Source organism: Balaenoptera borealis (genome assembly GCF_965194805.1).
Source record: "Balaenoptera borealis genome assembly, chromosome: 10".
In the NCBI taxonomy this organism is placed as follows: Eukaryota; Metazoa; Chordata; class Mammalia; order Artiodactyla; family Balaenopteridae; genus Balaenoptera; species Balaenoptera borealis.
Window position 1 is genome coordinate 8334315 of NC_138874.1, and position 22866 is coordinate 8357180.

General features: G+C 37.9%; 1 protein-coding gene across 6 annotated transcripts in view; it reads right to left on the bottom strand.

Moving 5' to 3' along the window:
- The window catches only part of RYR2 (ryanodine receptor 2), a 777004-nt gene that overhangs the window by 202168 nt on the left and 551970 nt on the right, over window positions 1-22866 (bottom strand). For all 6 annotated transcript variants that reach the window (XM_082407544.1, XM_082407541.1, XM_082407542.1 and 3 more), the window contains 8 exons: window positions 19258-20062; window positions 16377-16577; window positions 11141-11246; window positions 9664-9807; window positions 7689-7962; window positions 3159-3273; window positions 1393-1525; window positions 1080-1183 (listed from right to left, as the gene is read on the bottom strand). In XM_082407544.1, coding sequence (XP_082263670.1) covers window positions 1080-1183; window positions 1393-1525; window positions 3159-3273; window positions 7689-7962; window positions 9664-9807; window positions 11141-11246; window positions 16377-16577; window positions 19258-20062 — 1882 coding nt within the window. The remainder of the gene's footprint in view (window positions 1-1079; window positions 1184-1392; window positions 1526-3158; window positions 3274-7688; window positions 7963-9663; window positions 9808-11140; window positions 11247-16376; window positions 16578-19257; window positions 20063-22866) is intronic.

A 22866-nucleotide genomic window follows, 5' to 3' on the forward strand; every position in this document is an offset into this window, starting at 1 on the left:
ATTTGGGGAAGAGTTCACTTTTTCATGCTTTCAACAGCTATGCATTGAGCACCTACCCAGTGCCAATGCTAAGACTGGGAAAAAGCAATGAGTAGCAGAGGGAAAAATGCCCTGTACTCACTGGCCTTACATTATGGTAAGGAGTAGATTTTGAAAAATACATAAATATACAGATTTTAGTAAAATATATTTATATTAAAGTGTAATTTTAAACCATAAATATTTAAACTATAGCACGGACATGGAAGAATTGAAAAGAAGGTGACTTTGGAGCAATGACTGGCAGGGATGTCTGGAAAAGAGCCATGAGGACGTCTGGCAGAAGAATATTGCAGACGGAGGGAACAGCAAGGGCAAAGGCCCTAGGGCACGAGCACACCTAGCAAGTTCCAGTGACAGCAAGGGGTCCAGCATGGCTGGAGCAAAAAGAGAGAACTGGAGAATTGCAGGAAATGAACTAAGACTGATTGGATGGAGCTATTGCAATGCCTCTAAGTGTATGCTCAAAGTGAGACAGGAAGTCTTTCGAGAGTTCTGGGCAGAGGATTAATATGATCCTTTCAAGAGACTCACTCTGGCTGCAAGGGAGGGATCAGGAAGACCACTTAGAATGCAACTGCAATTAAAACATGGGGGAAATCTATCCATATTTTGGTAAACATGTATGTGGCCTAATATGCATGGCTTTCAGTATATCAATGATACCTTGCACTGTAATATGCAAACTTCTGTGATATAAATTGTATATATAAGGTGTTAAAACAATTTCTTTTAAGAAATCTAAACTGTATGATTAAAGCAAAAGTGACAGCAGATTACCAGGAAAGGACAAAAACACAAAAGAATATAGAGTAAGTGGATTCTCTTTCCAAAGAAAAATGCATGTGATCAGAGAAAATACCTTCTCTCAAATTTCTTGTTCTTTATAACTTATAATATTACATATAAGTGTAACATATTTATAATACATAGTATATTATAATTATAATAACTATAGTATAATTACACTTAAATATCTTGAGGAACCACTATGAACAAGTGTAATTCACACAAACACACGGGGCAGGGATGCTGTTTACCTTTTCCAGATCTGGCTCCCGCAAAGCTAAGGCTAGTTCATTATTATCCATCACCGAGGCTGCTGCCACGTCCAGTGGCGTTGAACCTCTCATAGCCGGTGAGGCTGTTCATTGAAACAAAGATGAAACAAAACCTGAATTGCGCTGCAACTATGAATTCCATGTAAAAAAAAACTTTCACTTAGAATTGAATTTCTAAATGCAATACGTATTGCACTAATCCAACTTAATTTACATTAAAGTTTAATTTTAAAATCCAATATGTAAATCCCTTTTATCTTAAAGATTAAATGAAAGTCATACATTTACTTACCAAGACCAACACTGCTGTTTTCCAGTAAATAACTGAGATGATCGAACATTGCTTTCTGATTCTGCCTACTTATACGACAGAAGTAACAGAGAAAACGGCAACAGTTGGCCACCATCTTGGGAAAAGTGATTTCCTACATAAAGAGCATTTAGTTAGCTGGGAAAGCAAAGGATCTTTATAAAATTGAGTTCTGAAGTTGAGGTCTCAATCAGATTGCCCATCCGTGTGTGCCCATGTCTGCCAAGCCTCAGGTACAGAAGACCTTTGAATGTCCAGACTTGGACTCATCTAGTCCTAGAGCCACCAAAAATCAAGCCTGGCACTAATTTGAAGCCTCACTGCCATCAATGGGTTGATCTGGAATTAATCTACAGCCCTAAAACTAAAGTTGGCATGGGCCTGGTTTAGGAATCAGGCAGGCTCAGCTGTGATTCCTGACTCACATTATTCAAGCTGCGCTTCCTTGGGGAATTATGCAATCTTACTGATTCTCTTCTGTAAAATTGTAATAAGATGGATGATAATATTTACTTGAGGCAAAGGAGGGAGAGTTCAATGAGACATATTGTGAAAAATACCCAGTTTAATATTTGGAACCACATAATAGGATGTTCTTATCATCAGTGTCACTGTTGTATTATTATTAAGATTCTGGGAACTCACATCTCCCCTGACTGGCACATGACTCATCTCCTATGATGAACACCCTTCCTGGAAGGTCTGCCTGCTGGGCCCCAGCAAACACATCTCTCCTGAGACCTAGCTCTTATTCTAGTATACTACAGATAATTCCTAAAGACTCCAAGTCCTTCTCAAACAGAGTATTTTATAAATATCTTTATAAGTCTGTCTAACTGGTAGTCGGAACATGAGAAATATGGACTCACGTCTATATTTTGAAAATTACATTTTAAAATTTCAAAAAAAATACTGAAACATTTTGCAAATCAGAGGTCATGAAATTGTACTGCTTTATATGGAGTTATATATTATATTATTCTATTTGTTTGGTTTTAAATTTTTTTATTTTAAATTTTAATCATTTAAAAATGCACCTTAGTGTCTTACAACAAACGCTATAGAGCATCATCTTCAAATCTTGGTCTGGATCAGGAATTTAGTGGAACCAACTGTTGTCTGAATCAAGGGAACGGGTGGGTCTGAACAGCATGCTTGTGTTATGGACTTCTAATGTGATGGAGATGGATTTATAATTCAAAATCTTACAAAATTAGCATAGTATTAACTTTTAAGGTTTCTAAATACCCCCTAAGTGAGGATAATCTAGGAGATAGAGTCAGACCTCTATATTGGCAGGTTCCACATCTGCAGATTCAACCAAAACGCAAAAAATGCCGAAAGTTCTAAAAGGCAAAACTTGGATTTGCTACATGACCGCAACTATTTACATAGCATTTACACTGTATTAGGTATTATAAATGATCTAGAAATGATTTAAAGTATATGAGAGGATGTGCATTAAGTTATACACGAATACTACACCATTTTATCTAAGGGACTCGAACATCTGTGGATTTTGGTATCTGCAGGAAGGTCCTGCAACCAATCCCTTGTGGATACTGGAGGATGACTGTAGAAGCATATCCAACTCTCAGTCTGTACAGTTTTGTTCATTTTTTTCAAAAAGTGTTCTTTAAAAAACAGTCCTAATAGAATTTACAGAAGTTCTCATTAAGAATATGCCATGTACATATTCTAGGAGGTTACAATAAATGGCATCCCAAGAATCAAAGGGTTTCCTTTACCTTGGACTCCCCACCTCCAAGGACATTCACCATGACCTCCATCACTGTCTCGTGCATCCCAAGTGCCCTCATGAGATTAGGGTGCTGGTAAAACACTTTATTATTCATGATATCCCTAGAAAGGACAACATAGGTACAAGGGAAACACAGAAGTCAGAGCAAAATTTAAATAAAAACGTATCTGAGATCATGATAAATCTTCTGGAAATAATTACTGGAACGTATGGAAAAGTAAGAGCAATCATCGTTAAGCCATAAAAGTTAATAAGCGCAATTGGGTTTTCCTCAAAAATACTGACAGCCTACCAAAAATAGCATACAAGTCTTCTACTCCTATCAATTATAAGAAATGTACTAAACAGGTAAACATTCATTTATATGAAACAGACTTTGCGACACTTATTCCTAGTTTTATGAATATCTAAATTCAATCTTATTTTGTTCAACCTTATTTTGTATAGAAATATGAAGCAGTATTATACCATGTTCTTATGAAAATTTCTATATAAATAATTGTTGTATAAGTATCTCTGCTTTTCATATATGCTTTTTTAGTACTATATTCATTATTTGTATGTTTAATAACAGTAGTGTTATTTCCTGCCACATTTATGTTATCATTCTGGCAAAATGCTTTTAAAGGATACATATTCTCCCAGAGACACTGAATACACATGAAGTCCAGGTACGAGTAATCCAACTCATTAAAAGGGACATTTAATTTAAAGAAACAGCAGCAGATGATACCTAGAATGTTTTGTATTATTATTATTGCATTACACATTATTACAATATTTATGTAAAGGTACTTTTGAAGATCTTAATGTTTAGCAGTCCTTGCAAATAAATAGCTCTGTTGATTTTTATTTTAACATATAGCAAATCATGCAAGAGTCTTTTCTATAAAACACTTTCTTGTTGGAGCCAGAGCAAGAAAATAATGTACAATCAACGAGAAACCTGAAACTTTCCCTTTGAATCGGGTTACCTTAATTGAGTCACTCATCTATTCATTTAGTCATATGCTAACTTTTAGTTATTCTTGCTACATCAAGAAAGTGGAATCGTGTGATTCTTTTCTTTCTTTCTTTTTTTTTTTTTTGTTTTAGTTCTTCACTTTTAATTTAGCTTTGTTTAGGTTTGTGCTAATGAAGACAGTTTTTAGGTAGCACAACTCAGAAAAATGACTTGGGGGCCCAGGGCTCATACAGGTCTGATCTATTTAATGCAAGAACGAATAAGGTAAAGAAAGACATCCTTTCCTTCACATCAGATAGCAGCACATTTATCAAGAGAACCTTCAGGGCTTCCCTGGTGGTGCAGTGGTTGAGGGTCTGCCTGCCAATGCAGGGGACACGGGTTCGAGCCCTGGTCTGGGAGGATCCCACATGCCGCGGAGCAACTAGGCCCGTGAGCCACAATTACTGAGCCTGCGTGTCTGGAGTCTGTGCTCCGCAACGAGAGGCCGCGATAGTGAGAGGCCCGCGCACCGCGATGAAGAGTGGCCCCCGCTTGCCGCAACTGGAGAAAGTCCTCGCACAGAAACGAAGACACAACACAGCCAAAAATAAATGAATGAATGAATGTAGCTCTAAAATTTCTGCTCTTAGAACTTAATCAGATTTAAAAAAAAAAAAAAAAAAAAAGAGAACCTTCAACTCTCAAACCACAGATGTAATCATGAGATCTGTTCTCCTGTTAATTCAAATCCTTTTGCATGACCTAACTTTGGAAGGTATCTAATTGAAAAATCTCATTTGCCTTTAGTTCCAGGTAAATTAAATGGATTTTTAATTCTACCAACAGTAGGCAGGTTGTCACTTATTAAATGTGTCATTTTAGGATCTTTCTAATACCACAAAAAAGTAACATTTTATCTTGTTTCATAATCATTTTGAGTTTTATCCCTACTGAGTGATTTATATGTTAATGGTACATCTTACTTGTTACATGGTCATTTAAGAAAGAAAGTGCTCTCCATTTCCTGGAAGGCTTTCTTTCTCATTTAATTAAGATCGCTTCTCAGGAGAGGCCCCCTCAGGTTAGATTTAAGTACTAATATTCCAAAAAAAAGGCTCAGGCACAGACATTTATAAATAAAGAACATAACATTAGCTTGTGTTGTTTAGGTTTTTCTGTTTTCCCTCTTTGTCCCATTAGTACACTGATCTTTAGTGTGCAATCACTATAATGATTTTTGGAATATACCCTCCCAGTTTTATGATTTCAAATACTTAATAGTCTCACAGGAAATATATAGTATGGTGTTCTGAATTTAAAATGTACATAAATATCACATAATCTGAGTCTTTCCATACTTTTGTTTCCCCTCAGAATTATTTTTCTAGCCAAAGAAAACATCGGTTATTCTATTTCCTTAGTTGTTTTTCAAAGAGCCAACACTGAGTTTTTTTAATCCTTTTTATTATTTGTGTTTTATTTTACCTATGTCACTAGTTATCATTATCTCCTCTTTTATCTGTTATTTATAGAACCAGATTAGCTTTTTCTTGGTTGGGGGTGCTAAATATTTGTCTTTTACATCACTTTTCAACATTCTACATTCCAGATTTTTACATCCTTACATTTAGGTATTTTTTCTTATGAATATCATACAGTTTAAGCTTTTATTTTTCTCTGGTATTTTAATTCTCTCATATTTTCTTATCCCCAAATCATGCAAGCTTGTTAATGATTGCTTAGATATATGTATATATGCGCCAGTAATATACTCTCTGAAATTGATTACCTCCCATTCTTCTGAATTCCATTTTCTTTTCCAGAATATACAGCCTTTAGAAGGTCTTTCAATGAGGGACTTTAAGTAAACATTCTGAAATATCTTTGTTTTGCCCTCACTCTTGAATATGGAATATAAACTCCAATATCCAAATCCACATGAAGCACAAGCTCACGATGGTGAAATCTTAGTTGAGTAACACATTGTAAATTGATGGCTCTTTTCTGTTGGAACTTTGTGATATTTCATTGAGTTATGATCTCTAGTTTTACAACTGAGAATTCTAAATATTGTTTCTTTCCAAGTGTCCTGGCTTTTTCTATTTGCTTTCAAAATATTCTATTTATCACTGGTTTTATGCTGTTTCACTATAGTCTATCCAGCTGTGGATGTGGAACGATTTGTACTCTAGGAATCTGTGAATTCATATTTTTCATCAATTCTGAAAAACTCAAGCCAATAGCTCTTCAAAGTTCCCATTCTATATATAGCTCATCTATTCTGTCTTTTCTATAACTCCTATTCAGCATATGCTGGACCTCCTTATACTATCCCCTATGTCTCTTAACTTCTCTATCTTTCAGTGTTACATTACTAATTTCCTCAGATCTATGATTCAATTTATTAATTCTCTTCAGCTTTATTTATCTATACTTTTATTAATCACTACTCTTAATTTCAATTATTATATTTTTCATTTCTAGAACTTCTATTTGGATATTTTTCAAATCTTCATGGACCTTTTGTGTGTCTTATTTTTGGAGATTTTATTTATTCTTTCTTATTTTTAAACATTTTAAATACAGTAACTTTACGTTCTCTTTGTGGCATTCTATGATCTGAAATTCTTGGGGGAGGTGTTCTAACTCCACTCTTTGTGTATCCGCAGACCCTTGCCTATGGTGGATTGTTTCCTTGGGTGTTTTGCAAGTTTTGATTGTGGGCTAATCTTTAGTAGTATGTAGGTTTTTCCTGCAAGAATTCACAGTGAATTGAGTTGAGAAAGCACACCTCCGGGCCAAATTATATGTTAATTTCTCAGCTTGGGGATCCTTAGACTACATATGAGGTATAAATGTTAACCCTATTTAAGACTAGCGTATACAAACTATTATATATAGAATGGATAAACAACAAGGTTCTATTGTATGTCACAGGGAACTATATTCAATATCCTATAATAAACCACAATGGAAAATAATATGAAAAAGAATATATATATATATATATATATATATATATATATATATATAAAATTGAATCACTTTGCTGTACACCAAAACTAACACAACATTGCAAATCAACTATAACTCAATAAAAAAATGTTAACCCTGAAATCCACATAAAGTACAACCTATGATGTTGAATTCTAAGAACAGTTGTTTTATCCCCCATTCTTTGCTCAAGGCCCAGTAGACATAGGCAAACCTCCTTGTTATTTCCTGCTCGTGATTGTCTGTCCCCCTGTGGATTTTATTGTGTTTTTATTAATCTGTATTTTTTATATGTGATTGTACATTACTGAGAAATTAATAAAAATAAAATCTAAGATATGTGTTGTATATCACAGCCACCTTAGCATCTAGTTGTAAAATTAGTCATGTTTTGTTATTGAGCAATTTTCCTATTTAGCTTTAAAACATAATCTCTAGCAAAATGACAATCTAATTTAATGATCATAAAATCTAGACAGTGTATTTATACTAATGCACCTACTGTACTACTATTGGGATAAACAACTAGAAAGAAGACATTTATAAGACAAAGGTCGTAATAGTTAAATAACTTACCCTAATCCACGAATCATAAGTTTCTCTTCTTCTTTGCCCATTCTCACACTCAGCAGAGAACGAATCTGACCAAGAGATGCCAGCAGGTTGATGGTATCCTCCACGGAAATACCATTTATAGTGTAGGTCTTTGGCAGAGCCCGGACCAGACCCCCAATGCCATCATACTGTCGATGGAGCAACACGAACATGGCCCTCACCAACTCAGGGTCTTCAATTACAGACTCTTGAGCCCATCGGACCATGGTCTCAGAAATCAGCTGCTGAAGAGTGGCTGCAAAGTAATTATGGATACTTCTTAAAAAAGGAGAATAGTAAGACACATTAGATGGGCATTTCAAATGCATATCTCAGATAGGCCAAACTGGTATCAATATTTGTGCCAGAATTTCAAAAATATATTTTTTGAAAAAAATAAACTTCATTTAAATATTTTTCAATGTCAATATGTCAATATCGATGAGTTACAGAAATGCAAGGATAAAAATACACAATATTTTCTTTAAAAACTATTCTTAAAACTAAGGCATTTAAGCTGTTTCAAAATTGTAGCCCCTTTTTCAAAACTGCTATTCGCAATCCATAGGGCAACCAATGAGTGGTCCTATTACTTTTATTTTCTTTGTTCCATTCTTTGCCTCCCAGAAGATCTGACATCATATGTCCTTATAAAGGTCAACCATGGGCATTCAAGGAGCTTTCTTTTTATCCAACTGTCTCCTCACTTGAGTCCTTTGTAGTAGCAACCTCATGAAATTATATTTCTACTTCAAATTGTATCCCTAATTGTCACTTAAAATGTCTTCAAAAGGATTTGATTGTGAAACTGTATTAAGTTGAAAAGTTACCCCATACATAGAAGATTACTTGCAATGTGACAAACAATAAAGCACACTTAAAAGCAACAGAACTTCCAAACCTCTTAAAATATATACTAAAATTATCAAAGCTAAGTAGGGTTGATGTGACTAATTCATACATAGGTACTTAGTTCCTATCATCAATACACTGTCTGATTTCCAAAAGAAGCTATTTAACCTGTTTTAATCTGTACACTAAAAAAAAAAAAAAAAAACTACCAATTTTAACCAAATACAAAATTTAGATAAAATGCCAGTATACTTCCACGTATCTCAAAACCATGTTGTCAGTTTTAATAGGTCAAAATTGATAATAATAAAAAGTGATTCGCAAGAAACTTTGAACTCTGATTTTGAAGATCTGGCTCAAATTTGGTTGTGATACTGAAGAATAAATTTAGAAGTAATTGTATGGATAAAAGATTTCCCTTGTAAGTTAGTGTGAAAAAAACACAAAATTTTCATGAGTTTTTTTTTTTTTCTTTCCATAAAAGCCATGAATAAACCAACACTGCATCTTAAATGAATGGAATCTCAGCAGTGAGACAGTAAGTCAGCGGATCTCACAGACCTACTTCATGAAACCCTTTTGGATGAGCGTGCAGTGTCTCAAAGACCGATTGCCTCAGCGTGCTTATTTGGTTTCACAGAGTATCAGCTGTGACTTTTCAGTTAAATATCATATGGATGAATCAGAAATGCATAAGATTTTAGGAAATATTTCAGAACCAAAATATAGTTACAGACAATATCTATTTAACCTTTAAGAAAAGGTTTAACTTGATGCAAGAATATTTGAAAGTCAATAGCATAATATTTAGATATGAAGGCTAAATTACCTGCTTTATACTTTCTCTTGATAAGACTGATCCAATCCCTAAATGTCTACTTCTCTAGGAGCCCATCCACCCTTTCAAAGCTGCCATCTCTCAATCTGTTCCTACAAGTATGGCCTGATGCTGCCGTCTACTTCTGGCGGCTACAGGCATCTACTTAAGAATCTGATTCTTGGAAGCTGCAAACTCAATTTTCTCACTGGTTCATCTAGTATAATATTTAAGTGATGAGTAAATGCCGTAGTTGAGTCATTTTGGCAGTGCCCTTGCATAACTTACATGACTTCTTGGAGTCACTCTCAATGGGCTTTTCAGCTTGCTTCTTCTTTAGGTATGTCACCTTTTCTACCAAGGACAGCAGGCGTCCTCTAATTGTTAAATCACTGTTTCCATCCAGAGACCCATCTTCATCCAGCTCAATTCCTAGTAGGAAGAAAACAAAGAGAAAGAAGAAAAGAAAAAATAATATTAAAAAAACATTCAGGATAAATAATTCTCAGGTTTTACAAGTTTTTCCATTCATAGCTTAAAGCAATGCTGCCGTGTCTGAAACACCTGATGACACTGAGTTAAGCAATCTTGCCCACTAGCACTCATAGGTAAGAGTCACTCATTGCTCTCTCTTCCTTCTTTCTCTTTTTCCCCTGTTCTTGTGATATCAGAGCTATCAGCAGCCAGTACAAAATATAAAACCAAGCAGAGAGGGAAAAGACTCCCTTAGGAGTCAAAATCAATTGTGCTACTTGGGCTAACCCTAAGGCATCTCTTGACCTTGGGCACCGTTTAGACCTATGGTTCTGCCCTGCCTAAAAACCTCCCTAGTCTTTTATCTTCCTTACTTGCTTCCAAAAATATCAGTGATATTTTAATAAGTCGAGAGACAGAGGGAGCAGATATCATTAGATATCCTAAACTAAGGAATACTTTATGTCTGAAGCAATAAATCTACCATTTTAGAGCACTCCTTTATTTACAGTATATATATAAATGTGTGTGTGTGTGTATTTATAGTATAACCTTCTGGCAGTCATTCAGTGGTTCTTCATGCATAAGCTGAATTAATATACTTTTACTCTCTTCATTAAGATAAAATGAAAATAATATCACTGGCGCTATATATATACCACTTAAGAAATGGCTAATTCGTTTTCTTTCACTGAGACGCAGACGCAGACTTATCCACACCACCGCATAAAGGGAGAAAGAACCACACATTCAGAACATCCAATCAATTCCATTTTAAAAGTTCTTAGAATAAAAATAAGGGAGAATCCCCTTAATAGATCTGGGCTACTGACATATAATTTAATGCAGGAGTTCCTTAGGTCTTAATTAATTTCAAAAGATATGTGCCAGATTTCCTAGGCCAGTCCTAAAAAGTGGCCCCTCAACCAGTTTAAATACAACTGTTTGTGATCAAATTTCCTGAGACTAAATTAACTTAACACTCCCCTCTCTGCCAAAAGCACCTGGTTACATGTCCCCATTCCCCAGGCCACTGAGGGAAGGAGGGAAAATAGAGAAAGAATTTTGGTCATGGCCTGCTTGGTCTTAATGCCTTTCTGATCTCTGTACCCCTCATGACTTCCCACACGGGGGTTAGTTAACCATTTTCCCATAACAAATATTCTTATATGAACTCCTAACAGGCACCGTGTACATTTTTGAACGTATTTACATACATACTTACTTTTGTACCAGTATATGTGTACTAAAATATACATTTAGTAAGAGTTGTAGGTCAAGAAGACCTTACCACAATGTGTCATCAAATCTTCATGAAAATCCAAGAGTTTGTCTTGGATTTCTTCGGGACAGGGACATTCGCTTTTGTCATCCTTAAAATTGAGAAGCATATTGATCTGAAAGTTTGGAAAAACAAAAGAGGAAGAACTAGAGTAAAAGAAAAGTGAATTCAGGAATGGCACAGCAAAGAAGATCATAAAAACCAAAGATGTTCAAAATCTGTTTTTCAGTATTCATAGATAGTTGCCCAACAGACAAAAAATCATTATCACTCAATCCAACAAACACCACAAATAAATCATTCAAATCTTAGCATGCTGAAAAATATTTATGTCTTTTGCTTTCTCTTTCTCAATTCCACAATGTTAGCCCTTTTGTATACTTGGCGTTCTTCAATCAAGATCTAAATGTTGCTTTTAAAATTTTTTATTATGCTTCCCTAAATTTTCTTTTTTTTCCAGTTAATTTCCATGCTTTATTGAACATTTTCAAGAACTATTTTTAGAAGGATACAGTAAAGAAGGAAAACCAAACATAATTGAAGAGTAATATAACTTTTTATATATATGCTTTATATATATGCTTTATAACTATGCTTTTTTCTAACATTAATGGTTCAATTAAACAAACTGCAAGAAACTTTCTTCCATTTGTTTTAGTTTTAGATACAATAGCATCAAATTAATAAATGAAGAATAGTATTAAATTCATAAATGAAGAAAAGTCTGTTCCATAATTTTCCTTTAGGAAACAATTGTAAGTTTTCTTTTTAGAGCTTTGTATTTGAATTTTTTGTTAAACTATTATTTTGAGAAAATTGTAGATTCACATGCTATTGTAAGAAATAATACAAAGAGCTCCTGTGTACCCTTTACCCTGTTACCCCCTATGGTGACATCTTTCAAAACAGTAGTACAGAATCACAACCAGGACACTTACACTGATAGAGTCAAAAGAGGGAACAATTCCATCATTTCAGGATCCCTCCTGTTACCCTTTTATAACCACACCCACTTCCATCTGGCTTGCTCTTCATCCCTAATTCCTGTCAACCACTAATCTGTTCTCCGTTTCTATACTATTGGCATTTCAAGAACGTTATATAAATAGAATCATACAGTATGCATATACGTATTCCCACATGATCCTTTTGACAACCGTAGGGTCTGTAGTAATATCTTGTTTCATTCCTGATTTGATAATTTGTATCTTCTCTTTCTTCCTTTGTCAGTCTCTCTAGAGTTTTATTGACTTTACAAATATTTTTAAATAACCAGCTTTTGTATTCACTGATTTTTGTAACTGTCCTGTTTTCAGTTTGCATTCATTTCTCATCTGTTCTGTATTACTTGTTTTGGGTTTATGTTGCTCTTCTTCTAAATTCTTGTGATGGCAGTTTAGATTATTGCTTTGAGTGTTTTTCTCTTTTTAAATGTTAAGTATTTAATGCAATAAATTTCAGTTTTGGTTGTTTCCACAAATTTTGATATGTGATATTTTCATTTTCTTTCAGTTCAATGTAGTTTTTAATTTCCCTTGAGACTTGATTCTCAAACTATGGATTATTTAGAAGTGTGTTGTTTAGTTTCCAAGTGTTTAGAGATTTGCCTGTTACCTTTCTGTTACTGATTTCTAATTTGACTCCACTGTGGTCAAAAAAACATTCTGTATAAAAAAATTCAATTCTTTTACATTTGTTGAGGTTGTTTCATGGCTCAGGATACAGTCCATCTTTGCAAATGTTTCATGGGCACTTGAAAAAAAAATGTGTGTTCTGTTATTGGGTGGAGTGTTCTACAAATTTCCAAAAATCCTGCTAGTTGATGACACTGTTGTATTCTCCTACATTCTTGCTGATTTTCCATCTAGCTTTTCCTTCAAATATTGAGTGAGGGGTGTTGAAGTCTCCAACTAAAATTGTGTATTTGTCTATTTCTCCTTTCAGTTCTATCTGTGTTGACTTCACCTATTTTGCAGTTCTTTTGTTTAGTGCATACACATTTGTCTTCCTGGTGGATTGATCTTTTATCCTTTTGTAATGTTCCTGTCAGTCTATGATAATTTTCTTTGCTCTTACCTTCTTTTGATTAATTTTTCATGACATACCTTTTTTCATCCTTTTACTTTAAACATATCTATATTAATTATATTTTAAGTGAGTTTCTTGTAGACAGCATGTAGTTAGGCCAAGTTTTTAAAATTCACTCTGTCAATATCTGTCTTTTGCTTGGTGTATTTAGATTATTTATATTCATGAATTTACTGATATGTTTCTGTTTGTTCTGATTTATTTTTCCCAACATGCTTTGAGTTCCTTGAACTATTTTTAGGATCCCATTTTGAATTATCCGTGGTATTTTTTAGTGTATCTCTTGGCATAGCATTTTTAGTGGTTGCACTGGATATTATATTAATATATACATAATTTATCTCAGTCTACTGGTATCAATACTTTACCAGTTTAAATGAAGTATAGAAACCTTATCTTCCTTTATGTCCCTTATTCTCTCCACTGAAAATATAATTGCCTTAGATATCTCTTATGCATACACTTAGAACACATCAAACAGTTACCATTTTTGCTTTGTCCATCAAACAATTTAGAAGACTCAGGAGGAGAAGGAAATTTTATTTACCCTTAACACCTTGTGTTGTTTTGTCTTCCTTCCTGATTTTTCACATTTTCTTCTTTCATCATTTCCCTTCTGTTTAAAGAAGGCATTCTTTCAGAGTAATCAAATTCTGGTAGTTTTCCTTCATTTGAGAAAGTCTTGATTTCCCCTTCATTCCTGAAGGATATTTTCACTGCATATAGAATTCTGGTTGACAGATCTTTGCTTTCAGCACTTGAAAAATGCTGTGCCACTTCCTTCTGTCCTCCATATTTTCTGATGAGAAATCCGTTGTCATTTGAATTGTCTTTCCCCTATGAGTGTCATTTGTTTCTCAGGGCTTTCAAGATTTTTTTTAGTCAAACTTCTGAAAACTAAAGACAATGACATGTCTTGGTTTAGATTTGGTGGGTATCTCGTTTGGGATTTACTCAGTTTCTTGAATCTCTTATCTTTGTACCTTTTGCCAAATTTGAAAAGCTTTCAACCATTAATTTTTCAAGTATTTTTTTTTTTCAGTTCACTCTCTTTCTCTTATCCCTCTGGAAATCTAATGCCACAAATGTGAGACCTTTTGCTATATTTGCACTCGTCCCTGAAGCTCTCTTTTTTTTTTCACTCTATTTTCTGGTTTTTCAGGCTAGGTAATTTCTATTCTTCTCCCTTCAGTTCAATGATTCTTTTCTCTTTTTCCTCCATTCTGCTGTTAAGTCCATCCATTGAAGGTTTATAAAAATTCAGATACTGTATTTTTCACCTCTAAAATTTCCATTTGGCTCTTCTTTGCATCTTCTATTTTTTTTTTTGCTGCAACCTTCTTTTTTTAGTTTTGTCATCTCGGAGTTTGTATCTATTGATTGCCATTTTTCATTCAAGTTTTTGCTGGTTCTTGGTGTGATGAGTGATTTTTAATTGAAACCTGGACACTTCTGGTATTATGTTATGAGACTTTGGTTCTTATTTAAACTTTTGGCTTCTTCTGACACTATCCAGCAGGAGAAGGGCTGGGGTCCCTCATTACTGCCAGGTGGAGTGAAAAGTTCATTTCTCCACTTGACCTCCGTGAAGGAGAGAGGGGACCTTGTTTCTGCTGTGTGAGGCTGGGAGATCCAGGTCCCCAGTGGACCTGAAGTCACACAACCCTGGCTGGAAAGGGTAAGAGTGCCTTGGTATATCTCCCTCCCTGGCCTCTACTGACACTCAGGAAGGGGTAGGTGTCATTACCACTCAGCGGGGATAAAGTCCCAGCTCCCCACAGTCCCAGCTGGAGCACCTGTGTACAGCCTGGTGAGAGTGGAAGTCTAAGCTCTCCACTCAGTGTCTGCTGGTTTGGGTAGGGGGTGGGGCACAGGGTTTACTGTGGTGTTTGGCTGGAGTAGCATGGTCATTACCTAAAAGTTTTCTGTCTTGCTAGAAAAAACAGACAGTTTTTCTGGTCCTTTGGCTAGACAGAGAAGGCACTTGTTGGGGCTTTTCTTGTCTATGCCCGCTGGCGTTTCTGGGTTGCCGGCTTCTTTAGCTCCAAGTCTGGGATAGGTGAGGCAAAAAGAAAACCCAGGGAACTCACCACCACGTCATTCCTCAGCTCCCAACTTCCGTAGCCACTCTTTCTTCTATCTTTCAGAGTCTTCTTATGTTGTCTTTTATGTAATGTCCAGGGTTACAGTTGTACTTAGAAGGAAGAATAGGGAAAGGCACATGTACTCCATCTTTCCAGAAGCACAAGTCTCCCAATAGTAGTTTAACAAATGGAATTACTCTGGGAGAGGTTGGACTTGTTCTCTGCCTCAGTAAATGTTGTTTACAGCAATAAACAAGATTCCATGTCCCTTCCCTCAAAGAAATTACATTCTGGTGAGAAAAAGATAAATTCTGCAATTAGTCCCTAAACATTTTCATTCAGAGGTATCTTGGACATAGAGGGAAACAGCAAGGTAAGATATTGAAGACGCGATCTGTCAGTTATACCTTGTGACCACCATAGCTACATTTTGGTAATATCTCACACTACGAGACCCATCCTGAGGTGGATGCCAGAAAAATGCACAATCCTAGACTAGCTCATTCTTGGGTTTAGGCATAGGCTCTTGGTTTTGCTGCACCCAAGGGAGACCTGGGTTTGGAGGTGAGCAACCAGAGGAAGAACCACAAAGAGGTGATCATTATTCCTGCAAGACTGGTGGCAGTGACACTGGGTTCTTCTAGGAGACACAAAATGAAAAGTATTAAGTCCTAGGAGTCAAGGGTGCCTATTAGCTGGGGCGGTGCTGTGCCAGCCAACGAAGACCCACCTGTGCTTGGATATTATTCCTATTTGAAGAACTTCAGAATCTGGCACAGTGGTTTCCACAAAGTCCATAATACACCTGATACCTTTTAATAAGTCTCTCATCTGTTTAAACTAACAGATAATTAGATAATTTTGGTGAGCCCAAATAAGTAGGTAATTTTGGTGAGACCAAATAAGTAGGTAATTTTGGTGAGACCTATGAATACTGACTCAACGAACGTAGCCAGTTTAAAGAGAACAGAAGAAAAATACACTCGCAACTTCTGGTATCATTTTGCAATGTGTGGAACCTGAATGAACTAAAACCCAAAGTAAAAGGAAGACCTTTCAGTTCATTCTCATACCTGCTCTTGAGGCGGTGATCTGAATTCCTTTGTCTTCCTGGCTGTGAGTGCAGCCGACATGTTTAAGGCTTGCATAACTTCGTTATAGCGGAATCGTTGATTGTCTTGGAGCTTGGCTACAAAGTCATCTGAAAAGGCCACAATGGCTTCTATCCGGTGCCGGACTTGGCAGTCACAGAGGTACTGAAGTAGCAGACACATCTAAAGAGACGATTAAAAAGACACCAAATTTAATTTCTGCAACTTAGTTAATGTATATCAAATCAAAATTTGTGGCAGACACGCTTAGTTGTCAACTCTTCTCCTTTATTAACAGAATCCTGATTTTATGTAGATAGCAATGCGCTCGGTCCCAGGGGATGAAACAGAATTCGTCTAAGCCCAAATGGCAAATACCCTCTGATGTCCCTCTGATGAACACTTACTGTCCCAGCCTCCTCTGCAGCTAGAGGCAAATGAGATAATGAAGAGAAGTTTGCAAGGGGTCTTCTGGGAAAGATTTTTCACCATTAATAACAGGCTAGAATACCCTCTTTTCAAAAAAACTGGCTAATGACACGATCACTGGAGGAAGAAGGAGGTGACACACTTTAGGATAAAAACCATAAACTGACGATTGCAGGACGATAGTAAGGTCTGGGTTCCTGACGACACCACTGAGCTACGACATTCATTCTACGACTGTCTACCTCCAGACTTTAAGTTAACTAAGTGGTTTTATTGCTTATTCATTAAATGGTCAGCTGGGTATTCTTTTACCAGAAGCCCAAAGGATTTTTAACTGATAACGGCACATCAGTAGAAACATGCCTTCCAGAGAATGTTCTGCCCAAGTGTAGGGAAACATTTAAATACACTTTATACCAATTGTGATATAAATACACAGCAGTGTTAAAGAGGACTTTAAAACCCTGTCTATCACCATCCACAGCATGGCCATTTCTGTCAATGCCAGTTCTGAGACAGCCCTAGCGTCTATGTCCCTCTCTCCATCCGCTTTGGCTTTGTCCCACCCCAGCGTAAGCACTGTCCCCTTCGGGTCTGAACCAGCATGACACCGTCCTACTAGGTGGGCTCTGGATGACCACCCTCTCTTACTCCCCTCACAGAGAGCTCTACTGAGATTTTCAGAATAAAATTATCCTGCTAAAGTTCTTCAGAGGTTTTAATTGAAATTAGAATAAAATTCAAATCCACCATATGGCTGGTTTTAGCAAACAGCCAGACTCTGTATGAACTGCCTTCTGCCTATTATCTCACCCTCCTTCCCCGCAGACACTGGTCTGATCTCTTCCCGAGTCAGAGCCTTTGTCATGCTCCGTGCTCCAGGTGAAAAGCTTCTAGAACACTCTTCCCCTCCTTCTTCACAAGTACTGAACTCCCGCTCCTCAATATCTGACCTCAGCTAAAAAGTCACCCTTTCAGCAAGGCCTTCCCTCACCTTACTCACAGTATTCCAGTTGAAATTTTCTCTCTTCTAGAAATCCATTCTTTTCTTTCTGAGCATTTAATGCAATGAACAATAAGATATTCTAACAGGAATACATATAAATAAGTGTATATTTCCCCCAGAGATAGTGAGCTTCCTTCACCCAGTACCCAGGGCCTGGCTCAGAGGAAGACCTCGATCAGGGCTGACTGAGGAAGGAAGAGCAAAAAAAGGGTGTCAAGGATGCAAGAGACAAACCGATGCTAATGAACCAAAGAGGCGTTAGGAAAGGGTCCTTGGGACATCTGGATGAGCACAAAGACAGGCAAGGTCTTTGATTCTTTAGAAACACAGGCAGGAAGTAAAATCTTGCGTGTGAGAATGGACACACCTACTGGTGAGCAAGCGTCCTAAGGTTGGAAGGGTAGAGGTGCGGTTGGAAACAGGCACTGAAAGCCTTGCATTTCAGGCATTCCAACAGAATGTCGGTGAAATGCATCCACGGAAACAAGGAGACGCAAGGAAACTGCTAATGAATAAGAGGGAGAAGAAATGTAACAGGGAAGAACAAATGTGACTCCATATTGGATTCGTTTCTTTTACTTTAACCTTTATATTCTATTGCTTTTGCTACAAGTTGATCACTAAAGGGATGTTGCTTAAAGTATACATAATGGTCCGTCTCCAGGGACCCTGCATCCCATGCCTGAACATTAAGCTAAAATACCTTTGTTTAAGCTCACAGGAAACATCCTGACCAGGCCCCCACTGTAAATGGCTGCAGGAAGAAGAAATTAACACCTCCCCTCCTGAATCTGGCCAGAACCAGGAAATATCTGCAATAACTTCTTGCCCTTTTTTTTTTTTTTTTAACTTTACTTCCACACCTCTCCCTCTTTGTTCTATAAAAGAAACCAGCATCCCAACCCAGGCAAGATGGTTCTCTGGGACACCAGTCCCCCATCTTCTTGGTCTGCTGGCTTTCTGAATAAAGTCACTATTCCTTGCCCCAATACCTCGTCTCTCGATTTACTGGACAGTGCGGCGAGCAATATGAGCTTGGACTCGGTAACACCGGCAGGACAAAAACCCATCTCCTAGGCTCCTTTCAGACAGACATACACACACGCACAAATATGCATACACACAGAGAAATAGCGACATGCCACATACACACGTGTACGACGGGCAGACGTACTTGACCAAGGAAACCACCTTGACAAAAATACAAAAAAAAGTGTCAACTGACTCAATTGGAAAATACACGAACTTCATTCCAAATGCAAGAAAATTAGATGGGCATGTCCCCAGGCATAACAGGAAGTTGGTTAATTTTATGAAGAACTATCTTTACCCAGGAATACAAATACACACACAGACACACACAGAAAAAGAGACAAAGGTCAGTGTTAATAGGTCGTGAAATTCACTGCAATCTTTTTCTCTGATTACCTGCAATTTAACTGGCTCGGGCAGTTTCATTTGGAGCAGGCCTTCCTTGGACCTCTTACCCCCTTTGTTTTCTTCCTCAGCGGCGCCTTCCAGCTTGGAGTCTTCCGCGCAGGGCTCCTTCTCTGGCGACTCGCCCTCCTCCTCGGGACCGGCAGCTTCCTTGAACACGCTGGGCTCAATCAACTGCAAGATGTGCTTCAAGTCCTCGTTGTGGAAGATGCCCATGATGAGCAGGGTGTAGAACAGCTTGATGAGGGGGACGAACAGGAACTCAGTGGTCCCCCCGACGGGGTCCCGGGCGTGAAGGCTGCCCTCTTTCACGGCCTCTGTCAGCATCTGTATGGTCTTGGCCTTCAGGATGTCCAGCGGGAACTCGGGGCTGTGCTGGTAACCCTCGTTATTAATGCTGACAAAACTCGGGGAGGAAAACTGCATCCGCGGCCGGAGGGAGGTGCTGAGGCCGATGCCCGGGAGGCCGTGCTTTTTGTTCTCGTCGGGGAAGAGGGTGATGCTCTTCGTCTCCTCCGTCATGGGGACGATGAACTCACTGTTCATCATGAGCCTGGCGGTGGCGTAGGAGCTGAGGTGGATGTCAATGAGCAGGTCGTAGTAGCCGGCGCGCAGCAAGCCGGGCATGTACTTGTTCTCGATGGCGTAGAGCAGCTGCGGTTCGTCCACGTGGCTGCACAAGGCGTGGGCCACCCGGTGATTCCCAAGCGCGCAGACGGCCGAGTAGAGCCGGAGAGTATGGTAGTGGAATTTCAGCAGTTCCTCCTGCTCGGTCAGTTCCAGGATGTCCACGGATCTGGAGACAAGAGAAGTGAAACATGGACTTTGAAAACGATCCTCCATCAGAGGAGAAATCTACATATGTCGTTGATGTCACAAGTTATGGAAACAGAAACTATTTTTTAAATTAGTTTTCTATGACGTGTTTGATGATAGCACAGATTTAAAAAAATCAGTTCTAGATGTTTTTAAGTCTTCTTCCAGATAGAATTTGATGTTGGAAATTTCCAGTCACTAGTGCTTGGAGCTTTCTTCATTCTTCATCACCTCAGGACTCTGAACATCTCTTTTAGATATTTGGGTCTCAAGCTGACCCTGGGGACTCCTCTCCTTTCAGAATTTGAGCACTCTTTGAAAAATCCTGAATCTCCTTTTCCAATTTGGCTAACCTGCTTCAAGAAGCCAGAAAACTTAGCCTTAGGCTATGTTGCTCTGTCTCTGACTTTAGGATCAGCTCTGAGTGTAACCAGTCAGTAGGTAAACAGAGGGATAATTCCTTTGACATAATTTACCTACTTACACGTCCCTCACAGACCCAAACATATGCCAATGCCACCCTGTTTCCACGAGGTATGTGCCACTCATGAAACAAACACTATTAGGGACATTTTCACTCAGGGAAGTTTCTGTTGGGAATCTGAGTTTATATCAGATCACTTTGCTTCTACCACACACCATGACCTTTCAACGCAATTAAACCTTAAGCATATGTCCAGAATGTACCTAAAGTCAAGTCATTCCTTTTAAAAGAAAATCAGTTTTAAGAGCACATAATTCCTTTAGATGCGCTAATTTTTCTAAACTCTTTAAATTACATAGATTGTTCATGGGCAACACTATAGTATTAAAGGTAGAAACTTGATATATTGAAAATCAAGGGAACCACTCATTCATCTTGCAATGTATCTTTTGTGAGACTGTAATATAAGCTCATCAGGACAGGGGCTATTATATACTGTGGTTATTAGCATTCATCCAGCACCGAGCCTAGCACACAATGGGTACTGAATAATTATTTGTGATTATTTATTGTTAAGCTTTGTCACTATCCTTAGATACCCTGTCATCCTGCCCACCCCACCTATCCACTGTACCTGTGCTTTTCAGGTCACAGGCATTCTGCTAAAACCCACTGTGGCTTGATGGTGCAGACTTACTCCAGACTCCACCTTCTGACTCTCAGAGTCAGAGGATTCATGCATTATAAAATGCCTAGCAAATAATTACCCACCCTGTGTACCACCTAGACTTCCAGGAAACCACACATCTGCTGGGCCCAGTTGCTAGCACCTAGTTCTTGGAAAGGTATAATTGAGTAAGCCCCCGCCACCTCAAGGTGTAGTGGAGGATTCCCATATCTTAACTGGGCTCTTCAATCTCCCAAGAAGACTGTTACCCACCCCTCAGCCTGGCAGATGGCCAAAATATATAAATCCATTTATTGTAGCAACACAGAATATCTGTACTCCAGGTCCTTACTGAAGAACGCAATTCAGTCTACTGTCTGATCAATCTCAAAATGTCAGTTTCTAGAAACAACATATAAGGACTCTACAATCTACATTGCTGCTGCCGCTCCCAATTCACCCCCCATGATTCATTTTATGATGCCATGTTCTTTCCTATAAAGCACCCCTCCTCCCTACCAGACCAGTCTTTTAAGGTAAGGGTCATGTCTGTTTTGCTCACTATTTTCTATCCAGTGCCAGGAACACAGTGGGCACTAATACATGTTTGTGGAATGAATGAATGAATGGGAGAAATCGGAAGGATTTGTAGTCTACTTCTCATAACCTGACTTAGGTCAAGGCAAACCAAAGGATATACCTCAACTAATTCAGTCTGTCTTTCCACACCAACCCATTGTAGCAATATTCATACATTAATGAACAACGGCTTTAACTGGAGGAGAGCAAAAGAAATAACTCACTGTTTTATCTGTTATAAGCACAACGCCAAATATATCATCTAGCACATCTTTAGCGCGTGCTGTAAATTGTATTGTTGTCAGTAAATATCCTCCTTCTCCTTTCTTCCCTGTAGATGGAGTCATCTTATCGACCCTACTTACTTTGGGCTTGACTACCTGACTTGCTTTGGTCAATAAAATGTAACTGGATAGAACATCTGCCACAAGGGAAAAGAAAACTCTTAGAGGTCTGTTAGCCCTCCTTCATATCTACCCTTGACCATGGAAGCTATACGTCCCAGATCAGGGCTGCCCCATCAGCTGGGCAAGAAGGCACATGAACCACATCTGCAGACCATCTCCCCAGCCTGGAGCAGAGCAGCAGTGGACCCACGACCTCATGTAACACGAGCAAGAAATACAGGTTTCTTTGCAAGCCACCGAAATTTTGGGGGTTGCCATTACAGTAAAATCTGACTAATACTACTCATTATAGTCTTTAAAGTCTCCAGGGGAGAAATTTCCTTCATGACTCAATATCATTCTTTTATTCCTCAAATATTACAGAGTACCTATTATGTACTGATCACTGCGCACTGGTGAAACGATGGTGAACAATACAGACAAGATTCCTGCCCTAAGGGAGCTTACTGCCTAGTTAAAGAGGGAAACAACCCAAAAAATAAGTAAATTAAATTATGAACTATGGGGAGATATCTCCTGAAAGAAACAGAGGACTGACATACATCTACTACCATTCAATTTTTAAAATATTAGTTAATTGTCATATTATTGGGGCATGAGGAACAGATTCTACTTGAATACTAGTCGGCATTTCCATTTTGGAATCTGAATTTTGAAACACATCCGATTTTTCTTTGGCTTCTACGAAGCGTGAAACCAATGTGCAA